The sequence below is a fragment of the Apium graveolens genome, chromosome 2 (assembly GCF_009905375.1).
Source record: "Apium graveolens cultivar Ventura chromosome 2, ASM990537v1, whole genome shotgun sequence".
Lineage (NCBI taxonomy): Eukaryota > Viridiplantae > Streptophyta > Magnoliopsida > Apiales > Apiaceae > Apium > Apium graveolens.
Genome location: NC_133648.1, coordinates 123,000,170 through 123,025,137, shown reverse-complemented (window position 1 = coordinate 123,025,137; position 24,968 = coordinate 123,000,170). Strand labels below are relative to the sequence as shown.

The following is a 24,968-nucleotide window of genomic DNA, read 5'->3' as shown; positions in this document are numbered from 1 at the left end:
CACGACAACATATTTTACAATTAGGTTAAGTAAACTTAAAATTTGTTAAAATTATACTATTTTATATATACATATAGTTTTTATATAAATTATTTATTACACTGAGTAATCGTTTGGTATTTTATTGATATACGTTTTGAAAATCTAATATAAGACTACGATGTTTATATCTCTAAGTCATTATTAAGAAATCAATAAAACCATAGTATAATATTAAAAAAGTACAGAAATTTGAATGATACATTTTTGAAATAAATTATATTTTTAATTTGTATTACATGTCGTGAAAAAATATATCTTGAAACCCGATTATTTAATTTATTTTGTTTTATCTTATTTTTTTAATTATTTCTTGACGATTTAAAAATAACGGAAAATAAGTTATTTCACATACAAAATATTATAAATAAAGTCATACACATACATGCACACATACAGACACACATATATATATACAAAGTATTAAATTTTTAAAAAATTAATAAAAAGAGCACGCGTAGCGCGGACATAGGTCCCTAGTTAGTTTAAAACACAAAAAAATATCAAAAATAATAATTTTTCTATTTTTTTTGCGATCTTATTATTGTTTGAAAACCTTTGCAAAAATACGGTGCAACCAAATTTAATCAAAATCAAGTAGGTATGCAATTAGTTGAAAAATATTTTTGGTTGTATTTGAGTTTACACGAGATTACGTGAAGTTGTAGAAACTCGTCGAAGATGGATTTAGTCAAATTGAGTTGGATGCCATTATAGTTTTGAAAAAAAATCTGAAAAATAGTATTTTAATAAATAAAGAAGAAAACGTATTTTTGCAATTTTTTCCAAATATATTTTTTCCAAATTTGAATGATTTAAAATACAGTGTATAATTCAGAAACCACGAAAAACACACACACGTACAATTTGCTGCTATACCGCAAATTCTCCGTAGGGGGGCGTAGAGGGGAGTTTAGAAACAAGAAAGCCCCCTGAATTAAAATGGCGGCTGAAGCTGTGTTGGTACGGACAGTTGGTCATGTCAGCTCAATCTCAAGGAATAGGATATTTGAGAATCACCGTGTCTTCTCTTTATCAATTCGAGCTTGCCAGCCCTTCAATGACAAGACCAAGTTCTACAATGAATTAGGTTACTCTTTATTCTCCACGTATCTATGCTATGCTTATGTTGTGTGAAGCCTCCAATTGTTTATGTTGAATGCGCTATTCGTATCTTGTAAATGAACTTCAATTTGTAAAAGGCCTTCACTATAAATTTGCAAAGAATGTGTTATTAGATTTACTTATGTGGCAAGATTTTATATCTAATATTAATGGATAAAAAAGAATGGGTAACTAAAATGAATTACGTGCAACGTGCTAAAGTTTGTTTTTGCTATTGGTAACTGGATGTTGAGGACTGCGTTTTTATGTTATAAGATTCTTGATAAGGCCGTATGGTACTTCCCGATATTCATTATTTCAGAAATGGTTTTGGGATTTGATATGCCATTTCGATATTAATAATTGTTCTGGCTCGGCTGTTGTTGATATTTAAAATTGATGGTGGTATTGTGTGTGTGGATTTTGCTATAGGTTTGTTTTCATTGAGAAGGAAGATAGAAGATTCTGTTTTACGTGCAGAAATGTTGACACCAGCAGCACTGGAAGCTGAAGAAGCAACACGAGTTAAGCAGGAAGATTTGATACAAGCATGTGATTTGTGGGATGATGTTTCTATGTCGAACGATATTCTTCTCAAGTTAGCTGATACTGTTAAGGTGGTTGATGCCCTTAAAGATTTACAATATAAGGTGATATAATGTGTAAACTAAGCTTTTATTACAAGAACCATGGTCAGTCATCCTTTACTGAATTGCAGCTACTTTGCAGGCTGAAGAAGCTAAGCTATTAACAGAGTTGGCAGGCAAAGATGTTATAAATCATAGACTCTTTAAACAAGCTTACGCGACATCCGTGGATGTCAGAAAATTCTTGGATAAATATAAGATGTCCAAACTTCTTGAGGGTCCATATGATGCTGAGGGAGCTTGTGTTGTTATTGAAGCTGGATTAAAAGGCATACGTTCCGAGGTTTCCTGTAATCTATTTTTAAGTTTATTAAACTGCCCTAGCAAATGTGGAATAAAGTAAGAACTACTCAGTCCTCGCAAATTAAAATAATTGTCAGAATTTGTAATAAAGAGAGCCTATAAAAGCTTAATGATTGATAATATATAAGTACTTAATGTCTTGCCTTAAAAGAAAATGGCTGTAGTTATCAAATGATTGGCAAAACCTGGACGGTGATGTAAGGTTTTTTCTTGATTTGCTTACGCATATAGAAGATTTTATAAAAGAAAATTTTGATCTTCATTGAGGATAAAATTTTAAATGTTCCCTATGAAAAACATTATCTGTCTTGCAATGTATGGAGAACATTGTTTTTGTATGAGGAACGTATCTGCTAAGCTTCTTATGCATCTGATGGTTGTATTCACTTCATTACGAAATAGTCCAGTCCATGAAAAGTTAACAACTTGGAAGGGTTCATATGGCGTCCCAAACAGGGGATATTTGTGTCAATTTGAGACTCTGCCACTGCCTTTGCTTCTGCCTCTTTTCTTGGTCTCATAAGCACACCATATTGATATTGATGTTACCGATGATGTGAACTTTGAAATGTATACATCTTACCTTGCTTCCAAATCATTACTATATCTCTACTTGAAATTGAGAGTTCTCTTATTCTAGGGAACAAGTTCTCTTGATACTGTTGCTTGAAATTAGCTGATAGGTTTTTGAATTGATAATTTAGTTGATGTCGACTGTCAAATTGCAGAACCAGATATGGGCAGAACAACTCTTAAAAATGTATACAAGATGGGGTCGAAGGCAAGGGTACATTGGAAGAATAACTGAGAAGTGTTCGTCCAAGATTGGTGGTATTAAGTCTGCAACAATTGAGTTTGAATCCGAGTATGCTTATGGTTGTCTTTCAGGGGAACGAGGTGTTCATTGTATAACTAGAAGCACTCAAAGTGAATCCCAGTGCGCCGAGGTATGATTTCCAGTTCCTTCTGTAATTGTAGTTAAAAAAAATTCTGCTTCATGGCATTGGTAAGATCTAAATGTGCTTTTTAGATATGTAACTTTACTCTGTCTGGATTTGTTTTTTAGACACACATGCACACATAGATTATAGTCATAAAAAGTATTTAAAATGATGACAGATTAAAAATATAGCATTTGTAGTTACATAATTTTACCATCGGACATGATATATTTTACAACATAGTTTTTTTAGATTTTCTTTAACAGTGTACATATCCTCTTTAAGAAGCTAATTTCACATGCCAAAGTTAGTGTTCTTTATTTGGTATAAACAAGGAATACTTTCTAACATGTCTTTCCCATTTCTTATCTATACATGTTATGCATCATTCCACTTATATTTCTGCACAGCACACTATTAGTTTGTTTGCTGAACATGTCTTCGAGAAGTTAACTTCCTGAACTCTTACACTTGCATATTTCTTTCTATTTTATGGAATTAAAAGTCGAGTACTCTACTCAAAATTTCTCATTCCCGCTCTAAGATTTTTAATAATATAATTTTTGAGTCCTCTAAACCTAATGCACAGCGGATTCATTACAACCTTGATTTTGCATCGACTTTTTTGTACTTACTAAATTTCATTCAGGTTAACTTGGCTGCAGTGAACGTGATTCCTCTATTCCTCAACACAGCTCCTGACTTAATTATTGATGATACAGAATTAGATATCTCATTCATCCCATCCTCTAAACAGAAGCGGTGTGTAACTGAATCTGCTGTCTGCATTCAGCATATACCAACCGGCTTGAAAGTGCAATCCTCAGGTTAGTGAGAACCACTCACTTCTTCTTTTTATTATTAATAATTGTGTTTCAACAATTATATATAGCTTGTCTTTTATAAAAAGTTGAGACTCACTTGACAAAAAAAAAACTTAAAAACTCTGTGTTGGAGTTGTCATAAAATACTTATTTTCTGGCTAATAAGTCTCCTGTTCACACGTTTACCCCTCACGTTCTTTTAATTTTCAACCTTTGTCCAATGATATTCGACAGAAATCCTGTTTTAAACTTACAAACTAATTAAAGCGCATGGGCAATGTTCGCACTTGTCAATTGACCTTTAGTACTTCTATTTAATCCAGCCAACTTTTGGGTTTAAAAAAAAGTGAGTTAAATATTTTCACAGCTCACTTATACTTTAAAATTACCTTTCAAATTATTTATTAAAACAAGTAGTTACTTATCAGTATAACCAAACAAGCCTCAAGTTATATTATGACCATTGAGTACATGTCGAGTTACTCATATAATTTAAAGAACGTAATATTTTTTTAGATTTAGGTAAATATGAATCTCCGTTGTCATCGCATAAATGATTGAAACATCTAATTTTTTTATTAAAAAAAGAAATCACATACTTCATAGGTTGACCTGTGCATAGGGTATTAGCTAGAATCATATAAAATCATTTAACATAATGAAAACATATTAATAACAGCAATTTTATCAACTCCAGAATTTAGAATATTTATAATTTTTTATTAGCCTACGGAGTAATATTATCGTCACAAGAACTGAATGGTGCTATTCAATTAAACAAGTCTACTGATCGATATGATAGAATACGTAAACTACTATAAATGGAAATCAGTTTTTTAAATTGTTCCCAAGTTTGCGAGGACATCAAGCTAGTCATTATGTACTTCTGCATCTACTTCATTGACTTTGAGTTGATGTGTTCTAGATGCATTGCTTTGCATACGCGTATTATTCATCAGCTATAACAAGTACTGCTGCGCTTTTAATAATCCTATTTTGACTTTATAAGTTAGATGATGGCATAGAAATGTTGCAAATTGGATTTGACGCATATAAACAAGTTAAAATGCTGAATTTGTAACTAGGAATTCTGTATTTTACTCGTCACTAAATTGTCGATGGTTACAGAAGTGCAGTGGGCAAAAACTAATAACCTCAGGTTGAAACTACAATCTGTCATTCGCAGGTGAGAGGAGCAGATTTGCAAATAAGATCAAGGCTCTTAACCGCTTAAAGGCCGCACTCCTAGTAATTTTAAAGGACCAAGGAATTTCCAATATAACGAGCATAGATAGGCACTCCATCGTCAACAAGTGGCATCAAGAAACTCGAAGGTATATATTATATCCAAACAAGCTTGTACAAGATGTAAAAACAGGAATCCAGCTGCCTAATTTGAATTCTATTTTAGATGGTAATATTGAACCTCTTATTAGTGCCCATATCAATACTAGGCAGTCCTGTGATTTGGATTGAAACTGAAATGCCTATCAATGCCCAAGGCTTTTCCTGTACTAAATTTTTTTTATTGCAATGTCAACTTGTTTGCGTCTCGTTCTTTTGACAGTTATGGTTTAAATACTAAAACCGGGATCAATCTATTCTAAACTATAATTATCGGAATGAGGTATAATTTGATACACGCGCCATTTTTGTTGGTTTAGTTATTCTTTCAGTTACGACCGTCAGATAATATTAATCAAGTGATTAAGACCGTTATATCCAAGTAATAAAAGAATATAGATTCGAATCTCGTTAACAACAAATATTTATATTGTTATATATACACTCAAGTTCTCAATTTATAAGAAAAAAGTAGGGTTTTATTATAAAAAGACTTGTTATCAATTACAAATAGAATAAGATTTTATATAGCCAACAACTAAACAATAATAAAGAAAAAATATTATAACAAGGAAACTTTTCAATAATAAAATTATCTAATAATAAGAATATTATATATGTTTAAATCCTCCCTCAAACTCACGATGGTGAATCGAGAGTTTGCCAAACATGAAACGAAGTCACATAACAAAATAATTCCAAGCTACAACCAAGAAAACAAGAGTATCCAAATGAATCCCAACATAGTCACATATCCAAAATAGCTAAAAGTTTCCAACAGAATCAATAGCGCAGCAACATAAGACAAATCGTCCAAACATGCAGCAAAACAAGAAAATATAGAGAAATCCAATAAAAAAATTCGTCCAAACACGCAACAACACAAGTGAAAACAGAGCAATCTAAATGTATCCAACCCAAAATTAGAGTTAACAAGAAATCCAATTATCAAGAGAAGAACTGTCCATGTTATCTAATAACCCAAATAACTTTATAAATAAAACAAATCCACAACCATCAAAACTAAATCTAAATAACAAATTCGCAACCATCGAAACTAAATTCATATATAAAATCCAACCCAATAACCAATCCAAACCATCAAAACTAAATACAAATATAAAATCCAACCCAATAACCAATTCAAACAATCTCCAAATTACCGAATCCAAGTCAACAAACTGTATCCAATCCTCAACCAAATAAAAACCGTATCTCAACTCAAATTGTATCCAAATCTAATCAAACACCAAAATACATTTCATAATAACACACACAACAATTAAGGTTCACATTCACGAAAAATAGGTTCGGTGTTCGTTTTCAGAAAAATACATATACTCGTCATTTTACAAAAATTAGGGTTATTACTTTTTGGCAGAACAGTTCGCCACCACATACAATCAAATTTCTTATACAACATATATGTTTATATATACTCGTTCGACGGCCCGATAATTACTGGATACGCTGCCGTATTTCCGTAGTTCGATTTCTCGGAAATTGGGCAGCACCTCCTTTATTTATCGGACTAACCCGTCGAAATAATTCGACGTCTCAAACCAAATCCACAACAACAATAAATCACAATCAATTAAATCCGCCATCCCCACACCAGCACAATTCCAATATTCATATCCTACTTTTCGCTTTAAAATAAATTTTATAACCGATTTTATTTATTAATTTGAAAATATTAGGACTCAGATATACATCATCATCGTCCACCGTCCGCTCGTCGAAATTCATCGCGGACGGCGGTAAATCCGCGGGTACCCAATTAATTTGGGTTTCCTACGCGTAATTAACTGATTAAATAATTTTCCACACAAAGGTTATATCACGTATATCAATCGAAATTACCCCTGCAGAAAATAAAATAAGTAAATAATTAAAAGCACCACAATTCAACTGCGTGTAATCACACGCGCCAAAACCATCACACAGACTGAAGCTCGCAAGCAATCGGAAAAATATAAAAAAGACAACAGAACAACCACCGGAAGGAGGCGCAACACAGCAAGTCACACACGACACACACATAACTGCACACACAGAGCACATATGCACATATTCGGCATAACCCCCCTACCACTGTCGCCTCTCCGGCGAACCGGCGGTAACAGACGGCAGGGAAAGGAAGGAGAACGGCGGCATATACCGGAAACAGGGAGGAGCTACAAGGAATCAAGTAGCACAAATTAGAAAGGAGAGTCGAGAGCATAGAGAAATAGTAAGAGAGAGTAAGAGGGATAGAGGGAGATGAGGGCACAAATTGATGTTCGAAGCACAGGGGTGAAGAAAGGGGGTGATAGGGTGTTACTATATTTTTTTTATTCCTGTTTGTTTGCAGCTGAACACATGTCCACAGAATTGCTGAGAACTCAACATGTATTGTCAGAGATAAATACGATTGCCCTGCAGCTCGGCTTATTCCGCCACTTGATTTTAAAAGAACAAACTTACGGGTGATAATAATCCCAAAATTCACCAAACTAGTTTTAAAATTTTATAAATATCCCGAAGTTAATAAAACATAAATTTCATAATTTTTAAATAAATTTTGAAACACAACTTATACCCGCTTTTCTCAAATAAACGAATCAACGCGCGGGTAAAATTAATCCCAAAAATTTCCAAAAAAAATTTAGAATTCTCGGAATATTCCCAACTTAAATAAATATGAGTTTCATAATTTTTGAAGAATTCGGGAATTAAATACAGATTTTACAGATAAATGCAATCAGAAAATCTTACAGGGTTAAATAATTGATGAAATATTGATTTCTGAATTTTATAAAATCCCAAAAATAATTATTGTAACTATGAAACCATAAAAACAATTTTAGAGACACTCCAAATATTTATGCAAATAAATTTGCACTAAATTCACTTTTAAAAGTGAAAACAATTCAATACAACTCAATAGTTAATTACACAAACAACCCGGTACACCCTAATTCACACAGAGATCATAATAAAACAACACATAGCGATCGAAACCAATACACATATTTTATTTAACTATTTATTTAATAATTACACTTTTAAATAATATAAAAGTATACGAGTCGTTATATCCTTCCCCCTTAAGAAGATTCTGTCCTCAGAATCTGATTTAACTAAATAAGTGAGGATATTTGTCAAACATATCTGACCCTAACTTTCCAGGTAGACTCTTCGACTTAAGGATTTATTCAAAACATACTTACTATACATAAATTCATTACTAGGGACTCCCTCCTAACGATCTAGTGTTTGGATCGATTATTACACGCAGAACAAATTTGGATGAGAGCCCATTGGCTCCTAATCAATAACTTGGTCTGAATCAAATATATATCACCTTAATATTGATACGCAAGACACATTATATATATATATATATATATATATATATATATATATATATATATATACTGCAACTGCAACAGCCACATCAACTCATGGCAACTTTACCTATATTTATCAATACGTCGAATGATTCACTATATTGAGGACTTAACTTGTCCCTTCTGTTCAAACTTAACCAATCTCTTTCAGGGTAAAATTTTCGCCTATACCCCGATTCTCATTCTATATATTCATATCCTTTCGATGCAAATCCGCTTTCTCTTTTTGTCTATCCCGAGTTGTTTCAACTTTCTTCCGAATCAACACTGCTACACTCTTGAGGTAATGAATTAATTCAGCATTTAACAATATCTCTACTCCCACTTTCTCTCAATAGAGTGAGGATCCACGCTTTTGTCTATACCAGGCTTCGCAAGGTAGCATTCTCTTACCAATATGATAACTATTAACATAGAACACTCAATCTTTAGTAAATGATTACCTCAGTTTCTTTTAAACTCAACATATATACTCTCCACATATCTTACATCGTCCAAATCATCTTCTCACTTTGACCCTTCGTCTAAGGATGATAGGCAGTAACTATTTTTAACTTAGTTTCCAAATATTCGAACACCTCTTACTCATTCTCATCTGTCAAGGCTAGAAAGTAATCTCATACGTTCACTTCTTATCACCTATAGGTATATAAACTCCAACTTTTACTCTTTCCAATTCTTCTATTAATTCCTCAATAATCTTAATCATATTCATTTCTTCTCTTCTATTCAAGGCATCGGTCCCTAAATAGACCTTGCTTGGTTGGTAGTTACTCAAACCACCGGGCTCCTGACCAGAACTTCATACTTTTAAGGTTTAATATACAATTGCTACTGTTCAACCCTTCGCGACATTTCTTTAGGTTTTCAACTTGGCCTTCCTTAGCCCTTAGATGGGGGAGGATGTTATCAATAAATATGATTATACAATCCAAGTACTCCTGATACACCATATTCCTTAATTCCTTAGAGACAACTGATACACTCGTTACTCCACATATTATTACCAAAACTTACAGCGCTCATAACTCATTCTAATTACAATCTTTGATATGTCCTCAAGCTGGATTTTAAGTCAATCTGGTAGAAATCACACACTCCTTGAATTAGGTCACATAAATAATCAATCCTTTATAGAGGTTACCTATTCTTATTCATCATTTTGTTAAATTCCCGATAATCAGTACACAATCTCATAATTTCATTCCTCTTTCCCCACAACATCACTGGTGCACCTCAATGGACTATATCTGGTATGTTCATTCTCCTCCTTCCAATAACTTTTACAATTATCGAACTAATTATTTCATTCCAATGGCCTCCAGAACTCCAAGGCATCTATTTATTACTCAAAGTTTCTCCAACTTAAGTATCTTCTTCTTCACATCTTTACTCATGGTGGATCTACCTTATATCCTTAGCTTATTCCTCTTTTCCTTGCATGATTGGAAGAACTTCTTATATTGTTTTTGTATCAAGAAACTTACCTTACTATTGGCTTCTGTACACTATACACTTCATTTCTTCTAAAAAGCACTCATTACCTTACTAGAGGACAACCAACCTGATTCCTAAAATCACATCAAACCCCTCTAACTCGGAGGGCTTCAGATCAACTGCAACTACGTCCAACTTCTAAACACTTGTGATGTAGTATCTTGAATAACTGTTCTACAACTCCTTGCAACATGCCCAACTTTTTCACAATTATAACACGTAACTCCTGGATTTTCTGGGTTACATTCCGATGCATAATGACCCTTACGTCCACACTTAAAACATTGCCATTCTTTTTACACGCACCACTGTGTCTCTTGTCACAGGACTTGCAATCCACTGCTCACTTGACTGACTGGGCTGGAGTGGAAGCAACTGGAATAACACTAGACCTAGCTATAATAAACTCTATCTCCGAAATCTCTAACTCCTACTCCGGCAAACCAATTCTCAATTCCTTGAATGGATTCTCCTAGGTTTGCTCTATCCTTAACACCTTCTGACTTCCTTTTGTTAGCACTTTTATCCTTAACAGTCAGCTTCTGGTAACTTTCCATTACCGGGGCGGCCTGGACCATAGAGGAGTATGTCTTAGGTTGCAATGCCACAACTCCTCTGCGAATTTCAGGCTTCAACCCTTGTTGGAACTTCCTTACTTTCTGAATCTACATACTTATATACTCGGGAACTAATCGGGCCACTTTTGTAAATTTGGCATCATGCTCCTACACACCTCTTTCACCTTGTTTCAGTTCTAAAAACTCGATTTCCATTTGACTCCACACACCTTCTGGGAAATACCTTTTCAAAAACAACTCAGTAAACTCAGTGAACAGGGCCGTCTCATTCTAGCACTCTGGTTGACTCCCACCAATAATTTGTAATAACCCCAATTTTTGGAATTTTTGAAACCCTTATGAATAGTGTTTTGCTGATTATGCTGAATAAGAAAACTTTTCATACCACACTATGTAGGGGTTCTTTTATTGTTATTCTGAGATCTTATTAGCACTCTATATGATATATAAGTGTATGTAAAGATCGTCAGAATCCAAATTCAAACACTTTGATTTTTCCCGAAAATTCACCAGATACCGAAAGAATTGAGTATAAGGTAACAGGATAAAAAGGATTTAAATTCAAGGATTATAAGAGAGGATCATAAAAAGGAATTTAATGTATTGAGAAAGGTTAAGGGAACCCAAGTAATAAGATCCCGAGTATGATCCCTCAAACAATAAACGAGAACGAAAGTTAAACGAACCGTATAACAGATCAGCGGTCATTAGCCAAGTGATTAGGAGTTAATCAAAGAGTTAGTGGAGGGTGATGTCATCTCACGAACAAGAAGAGGACAAGTGTGGGATGATGACATAAGGGGATGACTTAAGCATGACATAAAAAGGAGGGATTAGTTGGTTGATTGTGAACCATTCATTCTTTACCATGGTAAAAAGTTAATTAAACAAACAAAAAGATGTCAACCAAGCAAAACAAATTAAAAACATAAAACACAAATTTGACCTTCATTATCCAACAAGAAGCTCTCGGCTTTTCTTCATTTTCAAGGAGAAAACAAATCAAAATCCAAGATCCAAGCATTGTTAATTCATGAGGTAATTATCCAAGGTTCCTTATACATAGATATAGTTATCCTATGAATCTAAGCTTCAATTTCCTTCACAATCTCTTCCAATAATTCAAGGAAGAAGATGGTGAATAGTAACTTTCAAAAAATAACTTTAGTTTTCTTGAATTTTTATGAAAGTTTAAGGTTATACAAGCAAGGATCAAGGTTCTTTTAGGCATTCAAAGCTCTTGTGTTGTGTTAAGAAGCTTCAAGAAGGTATAAACCCTAGCTTTAGTTTTGAGTAATTAGGAATGGTTCTCTTCCAATAATTCAAGGAAGAAGATGGTGAATAGTAACTTTCAAAAAATAACTTTAGTTTTCTTGAATTTTTATGAAAGTTTAAGGTTATACAAGCAAGGATCAAGGTTCTTTTAGGCATTCAAAGCTCTTGTGTTGTGTTAAGAAGCTTCAAGAAGGTATAAACCCTAGCTTTAGTTTTGAGTAATTAGGAATGGTTATGATTGATATAGTATATGAGAAGCATGTTGCTTGTTTATTTAAAGTTTGGTTGAGTTTGTAGAGATTTTGATGGTTGAATCTTGGTTATTAGTTAATGAACCTTAGTATGGTTAGTAGCTTTTGTTGTGATTGAATAAGTTGGATAAAACATGAAGTAATGGACTGATATGGTGAGGTTTGGAGGGATTTTGGTTGTAATATTGATTGTGGGTTGAATTGTGGATTGATTGGAGTGGTATAAACTTTGGTAATCGCGTAAACATAGCCGTCGTAATGTCCGATTTACTTTAGACTGTTTTTGTTCTTAATATCAGGACCCGAGAACTCACTGTTAGGTTTTGACCATTGCCATGATTAGATAGTTCATGTTACGATCTTCTTTTTGATATGTGGTTCGTTTGAATCCGATATACGGTTTAGGAGAAACGACCGTTTTAAGTGACGACATTTCGTGAACGAACCATTACCCCTCGCCTTACTTTGAAACATAGTTTAAAGACCTTAAAGGACTAATTGGAGTATGAAACATTTATGTGAAGTGTATTATGCAGTTGGTAAGTCACTCACGAAAGAATCGCCTTAAAACCCTTAATGGTTAATTTATTAAAAATGGTGGAGCCGAGGGTACTCGAGAGACTTAAGTGAATCGTTAAACGCTAAAGCAAACGTTAGGGTTCAATTGGTTAAAGTCTAGTTTCTTAAGCGACCAGGGTTTAATTCTGACTTATGTTGTTGTTCATAGGTTATCGGACCCACTCTAAGCTTAAGTCTATCCGGGAGCACTCAGGCAAGTTTTCTACCCGTTATACTGTTGTTGTGATGTAAATATATGTATATGCATTATCTTGTGATAAATGCATGATTGTTATTAGCAAATTTTGCGATATATTGAAGCATGCTGATATGGTATATATGCATGTCTGTTTCGTAATCTTGATATATATTGTTGATTCAATTGCTTATAAGTTGCATAATACCTATGCTAGAGATAAGCGGTAGTTGCGTATACCCTTAGTATAGGGGACCCAAAGGTGAACATTTTCTAAAACCGGGAGTCGATGTTCCCGAGTATATTATATATATATATATTTATATATATATATTGATATAGCTTTCAAAACTATTAATTGAATAAGGTTTATTTGATAACTTTATTTTATTTAATGAATATTACTTTGAATATTCATTCGAGGACTTATGACTCAGTTTATATTAGTTATTGAATATTACTTGAATATTCATTCAAGGACTTATGACTCAGTTTATATTATTTAATGAATATTATTGGAATATTCATTTGAGGACTTATGACTCCGATTATATACTAAATAATATTCTTTATTTTATTAAAGAATAATATTTTGATAATCAAACTTATTTTCGATTATTCAAACAAAGATAATACTTTCTTATAAGTATATCTTTGGTTATTTATTATTCATTTCAAGTATAAGATTTAAAACTTTTACTTCAATTATTTTTTTATAAGGATTATCCTTATGGGAATATTATTTAAATGATAATATTCAGATATTTTCTAATATATCGGGACTGATTTACTTTATTAAATCAGCACTACTCCAAACACTCTTTAAAGTGTTTTCGAGTCTTCAAAATGATTTTTAAAAGTTAGAGCGGATCCCAAAACTCATTTTTATATTTAAGATCTTCCTTTTAAAGGGGATTTAAATACTCGCTCAAAACCTGAGGGATCCGGCTCTGTGGTGTATTTTATATTCGCAACGAGGTTGCTGTTTTGAGAAAACAATTTGATTACTTGCCCAACGTTCGGGAAGTAAGTCCATCTAATTGAGTCGGCATAAGCGACAGGCCGGGGTACGGTCTATGAAGGTGTAAGAGGCTGGGTGACAGTCCATCCACGCGTGAGTGGCCGGGTAACGGTCTAGCGCGAGGTCCGAATGCGGCCAGGGTGATGACCGGCGAGGAATTCATCCATCTACAGTAGAAAAGGTTACTTATTGGTATCTTTGCCTGATCAGCAAGATATTGGGTTTATGCCAAAATTCTTTTCTTTCCAAAATTCATTGGATATTATAACTCTGTTCATACTTTACATGATAGAGGTTTTCAGGAAATGTATGAGAGATATATATATGGATATATATCGGGACTTAATGAAGTATCTCGTAACTTCATTTCATTCAATAATATTTCAAAGATTGAATCTATTCAAGTCTTATCTTGTAGTCTCATCTGGGTGATGAACTTTTGAAACTTATTATAACTTGAATGGTGGTAGTTCAAGTAGTATTCGGAAAGATATAAGTATATTGGAGTATCTTGTAACTTCATCTTTTAAACTTATATCTAGTAAATGATTATCTTGTGCATGTCAAAGATTTTCGGAAAAATGTTGAGACAAGGTTAGATATATGAGATCACCTTGCAACGATATTTTATACAGTTATAAACGGGAACTCTGTGTATATTATACATGTCAGAGGATTTCAAAGATTGTGAAAAGTATATATGTATATATATACTGAATATTTTGCGACTTGGTCGCGTTAAGATATCAACTTGGTTCATTTCTTTTGACCAAGACTTTCATGAGTACTATGAGAATGCTCATATATTATTAATTATTATACTTATCATTTCGGTGGGCTTGTTGCTCACCCTTGCTTTCTTCTTTCATCACACAACATCAGATAGACAAGATGAACATGACCAAGCTCCCAATTCGCGAGCGGATAGGAAACGTTCCGCAGTTTCCTATAGGCGTTGATGTCGCTGTAGCTGAGGTAGGAACTACCAATAGGCTAGGCTTTCAACTCTTGATGTACCAAACTTATGTATCTTTATGAATTGTAATAATGGCAAAGAAATGTAAATTTATTCAGAAACCCTTTTAAGGTGTAATGGTATATAATTATGGAATAAAATGACTCGTGTTATTTTTGGATATTCATATCTGAGACTATAACTTGTGGTGTGTGTGTTTATTGTGGGGTCACAGTATAGAGTAGTTGATTGTTTATTAAGATTGGGTGTTATTAAGGGAAATGAAACTCGTGACAACCCGGATCCCCGACCCCGGATTTGGGGGTGTTACATAATTCGTTTCATTTTTTTCAAGAAATAATTTACATAATCGATCTTAAGATTACCACTTACTTGTACAAGATTGAAAACTTCCTCCATTTCTTTTAACCATGCTCCAGCGGCTACTGGATCAGGTTCACCTTTAAACTTAGAAGGGTTAACATTATGAGAAGATTTGAAATAAGCACTTGGGTTCACTCCTTGTTGTTGCTGCTGCAACAGTAGTTATCGCTGCTGAACCTGTTAGATTAACTGCAACTGTTGTTGCTACTGCTGGCGCAACAAATCTAGAATTTTATTTATAGCTGGACCTTCTGCAAAACTACTACTATTTTCTTTAGACTGGGTAGCTTCATTAGGTGGCATCTTCCTGAGATATATAAATGGGTTTATTCAAAATATAACAAAATGTTTAACAAAATATCACCGTTTAAACGGTGCACCTGTATCAGGAAAATGCTACCCAATAAAATACCCATGTCCTTAATATCGGGGTCCATTTATAAAAGAAATCTAGATTAATAGCACTAGCAATCATAGCAACAATAACAGTAGCAGAATCAATAACAGTTCAGGAAAACTAAAATACAAGGAAACTAAGCACTGCCGCATGACTCCTCAATACAACAGCAACTGAAAAACTTCCCATCACTGCTCTATTATCATATTAACACCAATGTGATATACTACGAGACTTATCTGGCTATATTAACCACCAATTACATAGAACAAGCTGGTAAATCAGGTCAACTTAAGGAACGCTAAACTCTTTCAGGCACCCTAGTCCAAAATTCAGTCAACCTTTTCTCCAGGGATGATTTCTTATCACCCTCAAGTGATCCATCAATCACTGAATTACCCTTCCCAAGGCTATCACTCCATCCTTAGATCCTGAGCTCTCACGGTCACCATTACTCTCAAATAACGCCCTGGTATAAAGCTTTCCTTCTTCCTGACAGTTACTCTGACTTGCTTTCAATAACGAGGACCATCCAATTGCAGAAATTCATTATCATAGAATATCAAAGGAAATTTCAACCTAAGGGAATCTAATAAGAAGAAACTGTGAAGAAAATGTAGGTATGACTGAGAGCAACCATACAAGTACATAAGATGGCCAGTCTTAGTACCGCATAGCTCACAACACATACTTCGGTGGCGTCCCACCAGACCCTTTTGCCACACAGACAAACGGTCAACTCATATACATTGTTTGCTCCAATCAACCAAAAGAGTCACCAAGGAAAGAAATAATGTTTAAATAGAAGATTCACAAATAAGGAGGGAGAAATCCTGATTTATAATGGAATCAACAGAATCCTAAGTCGCTTATTCCGAGTTCTCAAATTTCTCACAGGAAAAGTAAGCAACTTATAGGATAAGAAACAATGACTCTGGAAACAAAATAGGTCTCAAGAAAGAAGTATAAGGGTTCAAGATATACACCACAGTACTGATCCATATTGATCTTGAGACTTGGCTGTTATAGCAGCCGCTAACGATTGTCATTCCATCCAACTCATCGAGGTCAACACTAGGTCCAGTAGCATTCCTTGACATGGAAAATGCGATATTTAGAAGTAATGTTGGTGCCTCTTCAGCTGACACACCAAGGAACCGCACAAAAGCTGAATTCTCGCAATCAGACTTGTTTTCTCGAAAGGAAAACTAGAAATATCTATCGAACATTACTAATAATACATAAACGAAGGAAACGTACTCTAGGTTAGGGCAGTTCCAGTCAATCCTCAACGAATGTCAGGGTTACACCTTAGAAACCCTTGAGTGAACTCTTAGACTTTCTTCTCTGATTGAGTTGCTGACTCACATCTATCTACGAACCTTTCTTCACTCTTTTGACTCTACCCATAACCTAAATCAGGGACTCAAACCTGTAGCTCTGATACCAACTGTGACGATCTCAACCCCGAGGTCAGGAGTTGACGTCATCAACAACAACCCTAAGATAAACAATTCAATAATAGGATATATCTACGACCCTCTTTACCAAGATCTTTACCAGGTTTAAGTATGATTTAGGTTACCACTAACATAAACCAACTTACAACCATCATCTCGACGCAGCTAACTTAACACAACAACTCAACAGACCACCCTTGGTCTAACACAACCATCTTAGAGGAGTCTGACACGACGGGAACTGGAACTCTGCCCCGACTACCACGGAAGAATCTCCTAGCCATCTGCAATACATATATAAAACATTCTGTAAGGGTGAGGAATCAATTGCTCAGCAGTACCACTATATGAATAACATATAAAACGATTTAAAGTAAAGCAGTTATAGGAACAGAATTCACAACTCGCTTAGAAAACAAGTGAACATTCATAAACTGGATATCAAAACTAGCATGCTCTGTAAACTAATAACATCAGTAGTGTGCTGTGCATAAATACCATAGAATAGTTCTAGCATGCCATTTTCATTTCCAAATCCGCTATATCAACTACTCATGTCCTTACGGGAATCACAAATCCAAATCAGATACGTAGCGGATATGTGAAGACAGCTGATCAGGCTATCAACACCATACGGCTCCAACTGTCATCCCATTTACCTGTTCCGGAACTCAGAGACTAGCTAGGTCTCTAACCTGCTGGACTAATCGGTTATATAGTGCGCGCAACCGAATTAGCCTCTTATACCACCTCAATAGGCCTACTCTGGCCCCAACGTATCCCATATCTGATCGTTTTATCCAGTTTTCAAAATCACTTTTACCTATCTCTTGTTAAAATCAATTATGTCACAGCACACTATTCAAATCCTCTTTTCATTTTAATCGCGTTTAGAGATAGGTGTTTTCAGAAGTTACTTTTCCCCAAAACATAATTTTAAACAACATTTTCAAATACAGGGGATACGTAACTTAAAACGTTTTTGTTCCATTACGAAAGTAAAACATTTAGCTATTCATATGTACTGAACCATAAAATAATGGTCAGGGGTACTTGCCTTGCAGAGCTTTACGACTATGACTGATCAATTCTGATCCGACTCGGACGCTCAGGCTTTATCGTCTAATCACTAGATCACCATGGATTCGACTTCAATACTCAGGTTCTTCGGTTGAAACCTTACGGAGCTCGTCGATTGCCCACTAAGTTATCTTTAGTCTGACGTCCACTTTCAGGTTCCCGACTATAACCTACAGGAGTCGAAATACTCCATGTTAGACGTCTAGGTATGCTTGACATATCCTCGCTAACAACCTACCCATTCGATATCAATTCCCAACTCGTAATTATATACATTTCATAATAACACACACAATAATTAAGGTTCACATTCACGAAAAATAGGTTCGGTGTTCGTTTTCAGAAAAATACATATACTCGTCATTTACAAAAATTAGGGTTATTACTTTTTGGCAAAATAGTTCGCCACCACATACAATCAAATTTCGTATACAACATATATGTTTATATATACTTGTTCGACGACCCGATAATTACTGGATACGGTTTCGTATTTCCATAGTTCAATTTCTCGGAAATTGGGCAGCACCTCCTTTATTTATCGGACAAACCCGTTGAAACACTTCGACGTCTCAAACCAAATCCACAACAACAACAAATCACAATCAGTTCAATCCGCCATCCCCACATCGGCACAATTCCAATAATCATATCCTACTTTTCGCTTTAAAATAAATTTTATAACCGATTTTATTTATTAATTTGAAAATATTAGGACTCAGATATACATCATCATCGTCCACCGTCCGCTCGTCGGAATTCATCGCGGACGGCGGTAAATTCACGGGTACCTAATTAATTTGGGTTTCCTACGCGTAAGTCACCGATTAAATAATTTTCCACACGAAGGTTATATCACGTATATTAATCGAAATTACCCCTGCAGAAAATAAACTAAGTAAATAATTAAAAGCACCACAATTCAACTGCGTGCAATCACACCCGCCAAAACCATCACATAGACTGAAGCTGTCAAGCAATCGGAAAAATATAAACAAGACAACAGAACAGCCACCGAAAGGAGGCACAACACAGCAAGTCACACACGACACATACATAACTGCACACACATAGCACATATGCACATATTCGGCATAACCCCTACCACTGTCGCCTCTCCGGCGAACCAGCGGTAACAGGCGGCCGGGAAAGGAAGGAGAACTGCGGCAATTACCGGAAACAGGGAGGAGCTACAAGGAATCGAGCAACACAGATTAGAAAGGAGAGCATAGAGATATAGTAAGAGAGAGTAAGAGGGATAGAGAGAGATTAGGGCACAGATTGATGTTCGAAGCACAGGGGTGAAGAAAGGGGGTTATAGGGTGTTACTATATTTTTTATTCCTGTTTGTTTGCAGCTGAACACGTGTCCACAGAATTGCTGAGAACTCAACACGTATTGTTAGAGATAAATATGATTGCCCTGCAGCTCGGCTTATTCCGCCACTTGATTTTAAAAGAACAAACTTACGGGTGATAATAATCCCAAAATTCACCAAACTAGTTTTAAAATTTTATAAATATCCTGAAGTTAATAAAACATAAATTTCGTCATTTTTAAATAAATTTTGAAACGCAACTTATACCTGCTTTTCTCAAATAAACGAATCAACGCGCGGGTAAAATTAATCCCAAAAATTCCCAAAATAATTTTAAAATTCCCGGAATATTCCCAACTTCATTAAATATGAGTTTCATAATTTTTGAAGAATTCAGGAATTAAATACAGATTTTACAGATAAATGCAATCAGAAAATCATACAGGGTTAAATAATTGATGAAATATTGATTTCTGAATTTTATAAAATCCCAAAAATAATTATTGTAATTATGAAACCATTAAAACAATTTTAGAGACACTCCAAATATTTATGCAAATAAATTTGCACTAAATTCACTTTTAAAAGTGAAAATGATTCAATACAACTCAATAGTTAATTACACAAACAACCCGGTACACCCTAATTCACACAGAGATCATAATAAAACAACACATAGCGATCGAAACCAATACACATATTTTATTTAACTATTTATTTAATAATTACACTTTTAAATAATATAAAAGTATACGAGTCGTTATATCATTCCCCCTTAAGAAGATTCTGTCCTCAGAATCTGATTTAACTAAACAAGTGAGGATATTTGTCAAGCATATCTGACCCTAACTTTCCAAGTAGACTCTTCGACTTAAGGATTTATTCAAAGCATACTTACTACAGACATAAATTCATTACTAAGGACTCCCTCTTAGCGATCTAGGGTTTGGATCGATTATTCCACGCAGAACAAATTTGGATGAGATCCCATTGGCTCCTAATCAATAACTTGGTCCGAATAAAATACATATCACCTTAATATTGATACGCAAGACACATTATATATATATATACTGCAACTGCAGCAGCCACATCAACTCATGGCAACTTTACCTATATTTATCAATACCTGAAATGATTCACTATATTGAGGACTCAACTTGTCCCTTCTGTTCAAACTTAACCAATCTCTTTCAGGGTAAAATTTTCGCCTATACCCCGATTCTCATTCTATATATTCATATCCTTTTGATGCAAATCCGCTTTCTCTCTTTGTCTATCCCGAGTTATTTCAACTTTCTTCCGAATCAACACCGCTACACTCTTGAGGTAATGAATTAATTCAGGATTTAACAATATCTCTACTCCCACTTTCTCTCAATAGAGTGAGGATCCACGCTTTTTTTATACCAGGCTTCGCAAGGTAGCATTCTATTACCAATATGATAACTATTAACATAGAATACTCAATCTTTAGTAGATGATTACCTCAGTTTATTTTAAACTCAACATATATACTCTCCACATATCTTACATCGTCCAAATCATCTTCTCACTTTGACCCTTCGTCTAAGGATGATATGCAGTAATTATTTTTAACTTAGTTTCCAAACATTCAAACACCTCTTACTCATTCTCATCTGTCAAGGCTAGAAAGTAATCTCATACGTTCACTTCTTATCACCTTGAGGTATATAAACTCCAACTTTTACTCTTTCCAATTCTTCTATTAATTCCTCATTAATCTTAATCATATTCATTTCTTCTCTTCTATTCAAGACATCAGTCCCTAAATGGACCTTGCTTGGTTGGTAGTTACTCAAACCACCGGGCACCTGACCAGAACTTCATACTTTTAAGGTTTAATATACAATTGCTACTGTTCACCCTTGACGGCATTTCTTTAGGTTTTCAACTTGGCCTTCCTTAGCCCTTAGATGGGCGAGGATGTTATCAATAAATACGATTATACCATCCAAGTACTCCTAATACACCATATTCCTTAATTCCTAATAGACAACTGATACACTCGTTACTCCACATTTTATTACCAAAACTTACAGCGCTCATAACTCATTCTAATTGCAATCTTTGATATGTCCTCAAGCTGGATTTTACGTCAATCCGGCAGAAATCACACACTCCTTGAGTTAGGTCACATAAATAATCAATCCTTTATAGAGGTTACCTATTCTTATTCATCATTTTGTTAAATTCCCGATAAATAATCATTTTGTTAATTTTAAAATTCTCGAAATATTCAAATACTAATAAAATACAAGTTTCATGATTTTTGAAACATTTTGGAATTTAATACTGAATTTACACTTATATATCGGATCCAAAAATAGATTACTTAGCCGCTAAGTAACTATAAAAATGATATAATTTAATACCAGATTTGGATAATTATCAAAACCGAACTTCTTATAAAACAACCTATGAGAAAATAATGTAAAAAAATTTTGTCTCTCGAAAATACGGGTTTTATTGATATCCCGGAATGATTAACGTATCGAAAATTTTGCGGCGGGACGCGTACGGGTCAAACCGTAATCCGGATTGAAAAAGTCAAAACACGGAAAATGTCCGAAATTACCAGATTAGGTTAGGAAGGAGTTTTTGGAAGAGTTTTGGGTTGTAAAAACACAAAAACAGTTGAAGTTGGACGATTCCTGACTTTATAAAATAGTTTTATAATTATTCAGAAAATAATTAATAAATCCATAAATCATTATAAAATCTTCTAATAGTCCAAAAATTACCAGAAAAATATCACAATTATCTATATTTTAATATGAACATAGAAAAATTATAATATTCAAAGAATATCATATATAAACATACAAAGTATCAACTCCAATTACCAGATAATTCCCTAAAATGCACATAAAAAATCACATATACAATTCCAAATAATAATAATAATATTTAAAAATATGGGATATTACAATCTACCCCCTTATAAGGATTCCGTCCTCAGAATCAGCAAAAGAGAACACTAGGGGTCTTCTTGCCAACTTTCTATTTCCTACAACATCACTTTTTCCGAAATATCAAATGAAAACTCAGATTCCTTGTATAACATAATAATCACGGGAGCTTCACTCCACACCATTATTTCATCCACATCCTTTGACCAATTTCTCAATAGAATCACTTTTACTGATTGCGAGAAAGAAGAATAAAGAGAAAGATAGAGAAAAAGAAAAAAGAAAGAGAGATAGAGATAAATAGAGAGAGAAATAAAGAAATAGACTGGATTCGTTATACGTCACTGATATTTTAATTGCATTGAATTCCACTGTCGCTATTGGTAATCCCATCACATAGCCCTGCCTTGACTTGACCTGGATAACTCAGCTTAACTTGATTGGCATACCTTCGAATATTTGAGATGATAAAATCATGGACTTACAAAGAGAAAAGAATTTCATATCATAACATGACAAAATCTGAATTTGAGAAAAAAGTATTGTTGAAATAAAAGAATAACTGAGAGATCAATATGATCAAATGAACTTGGTATTGCGTGTCCAAATTAACATACTACTAAAGGTTGTTAACCTTCTTGTAGTCACAACACACACAAGTGATGGCGTCCCATCCAACTCCTATCACACAGACAGGTATACCTTTTGTCCCCTATAGTTAGGGTTGTTCATCTCAGTCAGAATAAAAGAATATCAAAAGAATACAGAATCAAATGAATAAAACTGAAAAGATTTCAAAGCTTATATTTCTGGAGAAAAATGAAATCCAGAAAACAAGATTCTGGAACAAAATGATTAAACGAGTATTAGGGAATATATCCTCTAACGGATACCTCTCTTTGAGAGAAGTCAAAAGAAGTTATAGAAAGGGAAGGTATTGCCAAGGTCTTAATACTTGTATTCTTTTTGAACAATTCTGTTGACTCGTCATCCAATTCTAGATACTTCTTCACGTTCCAAAGATATCGATAATCTCCATTGTCGTCGAATCGTAGTCTCAGAAGATTCCACAATAGAAGTTTGTAGCTTCCCGGAGTTCCATCCAGTTGAACACAACCATCTCAAACGAATGCGCCTATCTTAACTTACTCGTTGGTACTATATCCGATAGTCCAACAGGAACTCGATATGAGCTCAAACGTCCTCACATAGCTATACAGACTCCTATTCACTCTCAATTCTAGTTTACTATAATGTTAGCAATGATACCAACCTGTAACGCCCCCAAATCCGGGGTCAGGGAATTTGGTCTACACTATAAAATCTCAATCCAAATTAACCTGTTAAATCAATAAATAAATGCCAGCAGAAGATATTTATCATTTATGACTCCAAACTAATCCAAGATCTTTTAAGGTTACTGTTCTAAAAACAAGATATCCAAATTCCACAAATAATTTTTCACTTTCTTTTAAAACTCTTTTCAATAAATTCCGAATGAAAACTAAACCCACTAGTATGACTTCGAAATGAAGTATACTAGGCCCAAATAAAATACACAACTATAATATAATATAATATAAACAACTTTACACAATAGAACTTACACTAGCCCGCAAACCCTGGACCAACCACCTTCAAAAAACTTCTTCATTGCTTTCTTGAATTATGCGGCTAAACAGCGCAAGTAAATCCTTACTGGAGGTTAAATTTGAAAACAGGCAAGTATGAGCGAAAGAAATGCTCAGCAAGATCATTATAGAGAATAAAAGGTCGTTTTGATATAAAACCGACATCTGCATTAGAGCTAAACATTTAAAATCCTAATTGCTGAATCATAAAATTTTTGTTGAGGAACCCCATAATTGATTCCTTAATTGTATTCAAAACCATTTTGATATTTTTGAGCGAAATGCTTCAGCAATACTTTGAATCTTGACGAGAATAAAACTCGTATAACAGTGTTTATGGAAATATCGTAAACAACAATAACATGAAATAATGATTATAGAATGAATTATAAATTTTACTCAAAACCGAACTCTTGATATTAATACCCATTTTGTTGTCATATCAAATTAAATATCAATACGAACTTTGACGCTCACAACATCCCATACTGAAGTCAGCATCAATCATCTATACTAATACCACCTTTGATATGTAACAACAAAGTAAGTATCATCATGAATCAGTACTGAATCAAAACCGCTTTACACCTTTTATCCGAAACAGAAACAGTGGATAAACCCTTTATTCTATGAATATCAAAACAATTTAGAAACAACAGTTTAGATTGGAACCAATTATATTTCATTTTGTTCCTGATGATCAGTCACGAAACAGCACCGGTATCCCGCAACCATACCGTAAAAATAGGTACTACCCGTATCCCGCAGCCATACGGTACCTATAGGGCGCCAAAAAAGGCATATACTCGCCTTGAAAGATATTACAGCTGGACTGATATC

General features: G+C 34.2%; 1 protein-coding gene across 1 annotated transcript; it reads left to right on the top strand.

The window, feature by feature from the left end:
- The first annotated feature begins 879 nt into the window (after window positions 1-879).
- LOC141707808 (peptide chain release factor PrfB3, chloroplastic) lies at window positions 880-5,411 on the top strand. The gene is made up of 6 exons (XM_074511177.1): window positions 880-1,129; window positions 1,576-1,793; window positions 1,873-2,073; window positions 2,822-3,040; window positions 3,684-3,861; window positions 5,045-5,411. Exons 1-6 carry the CDS (start codon window positions 982-984, stop codon window positions 5,332-5,334), a joined length of 1,254 nt encoding a protein of 417 aa, XP_074367278.1. The 5' UTR covers window positions 880-981; the 3' UTR covers window positions 5,335-5,411.
- The last annotated feature ends 19,557 nt before the right edge of the window (window positions 5,412-24,968 follow it).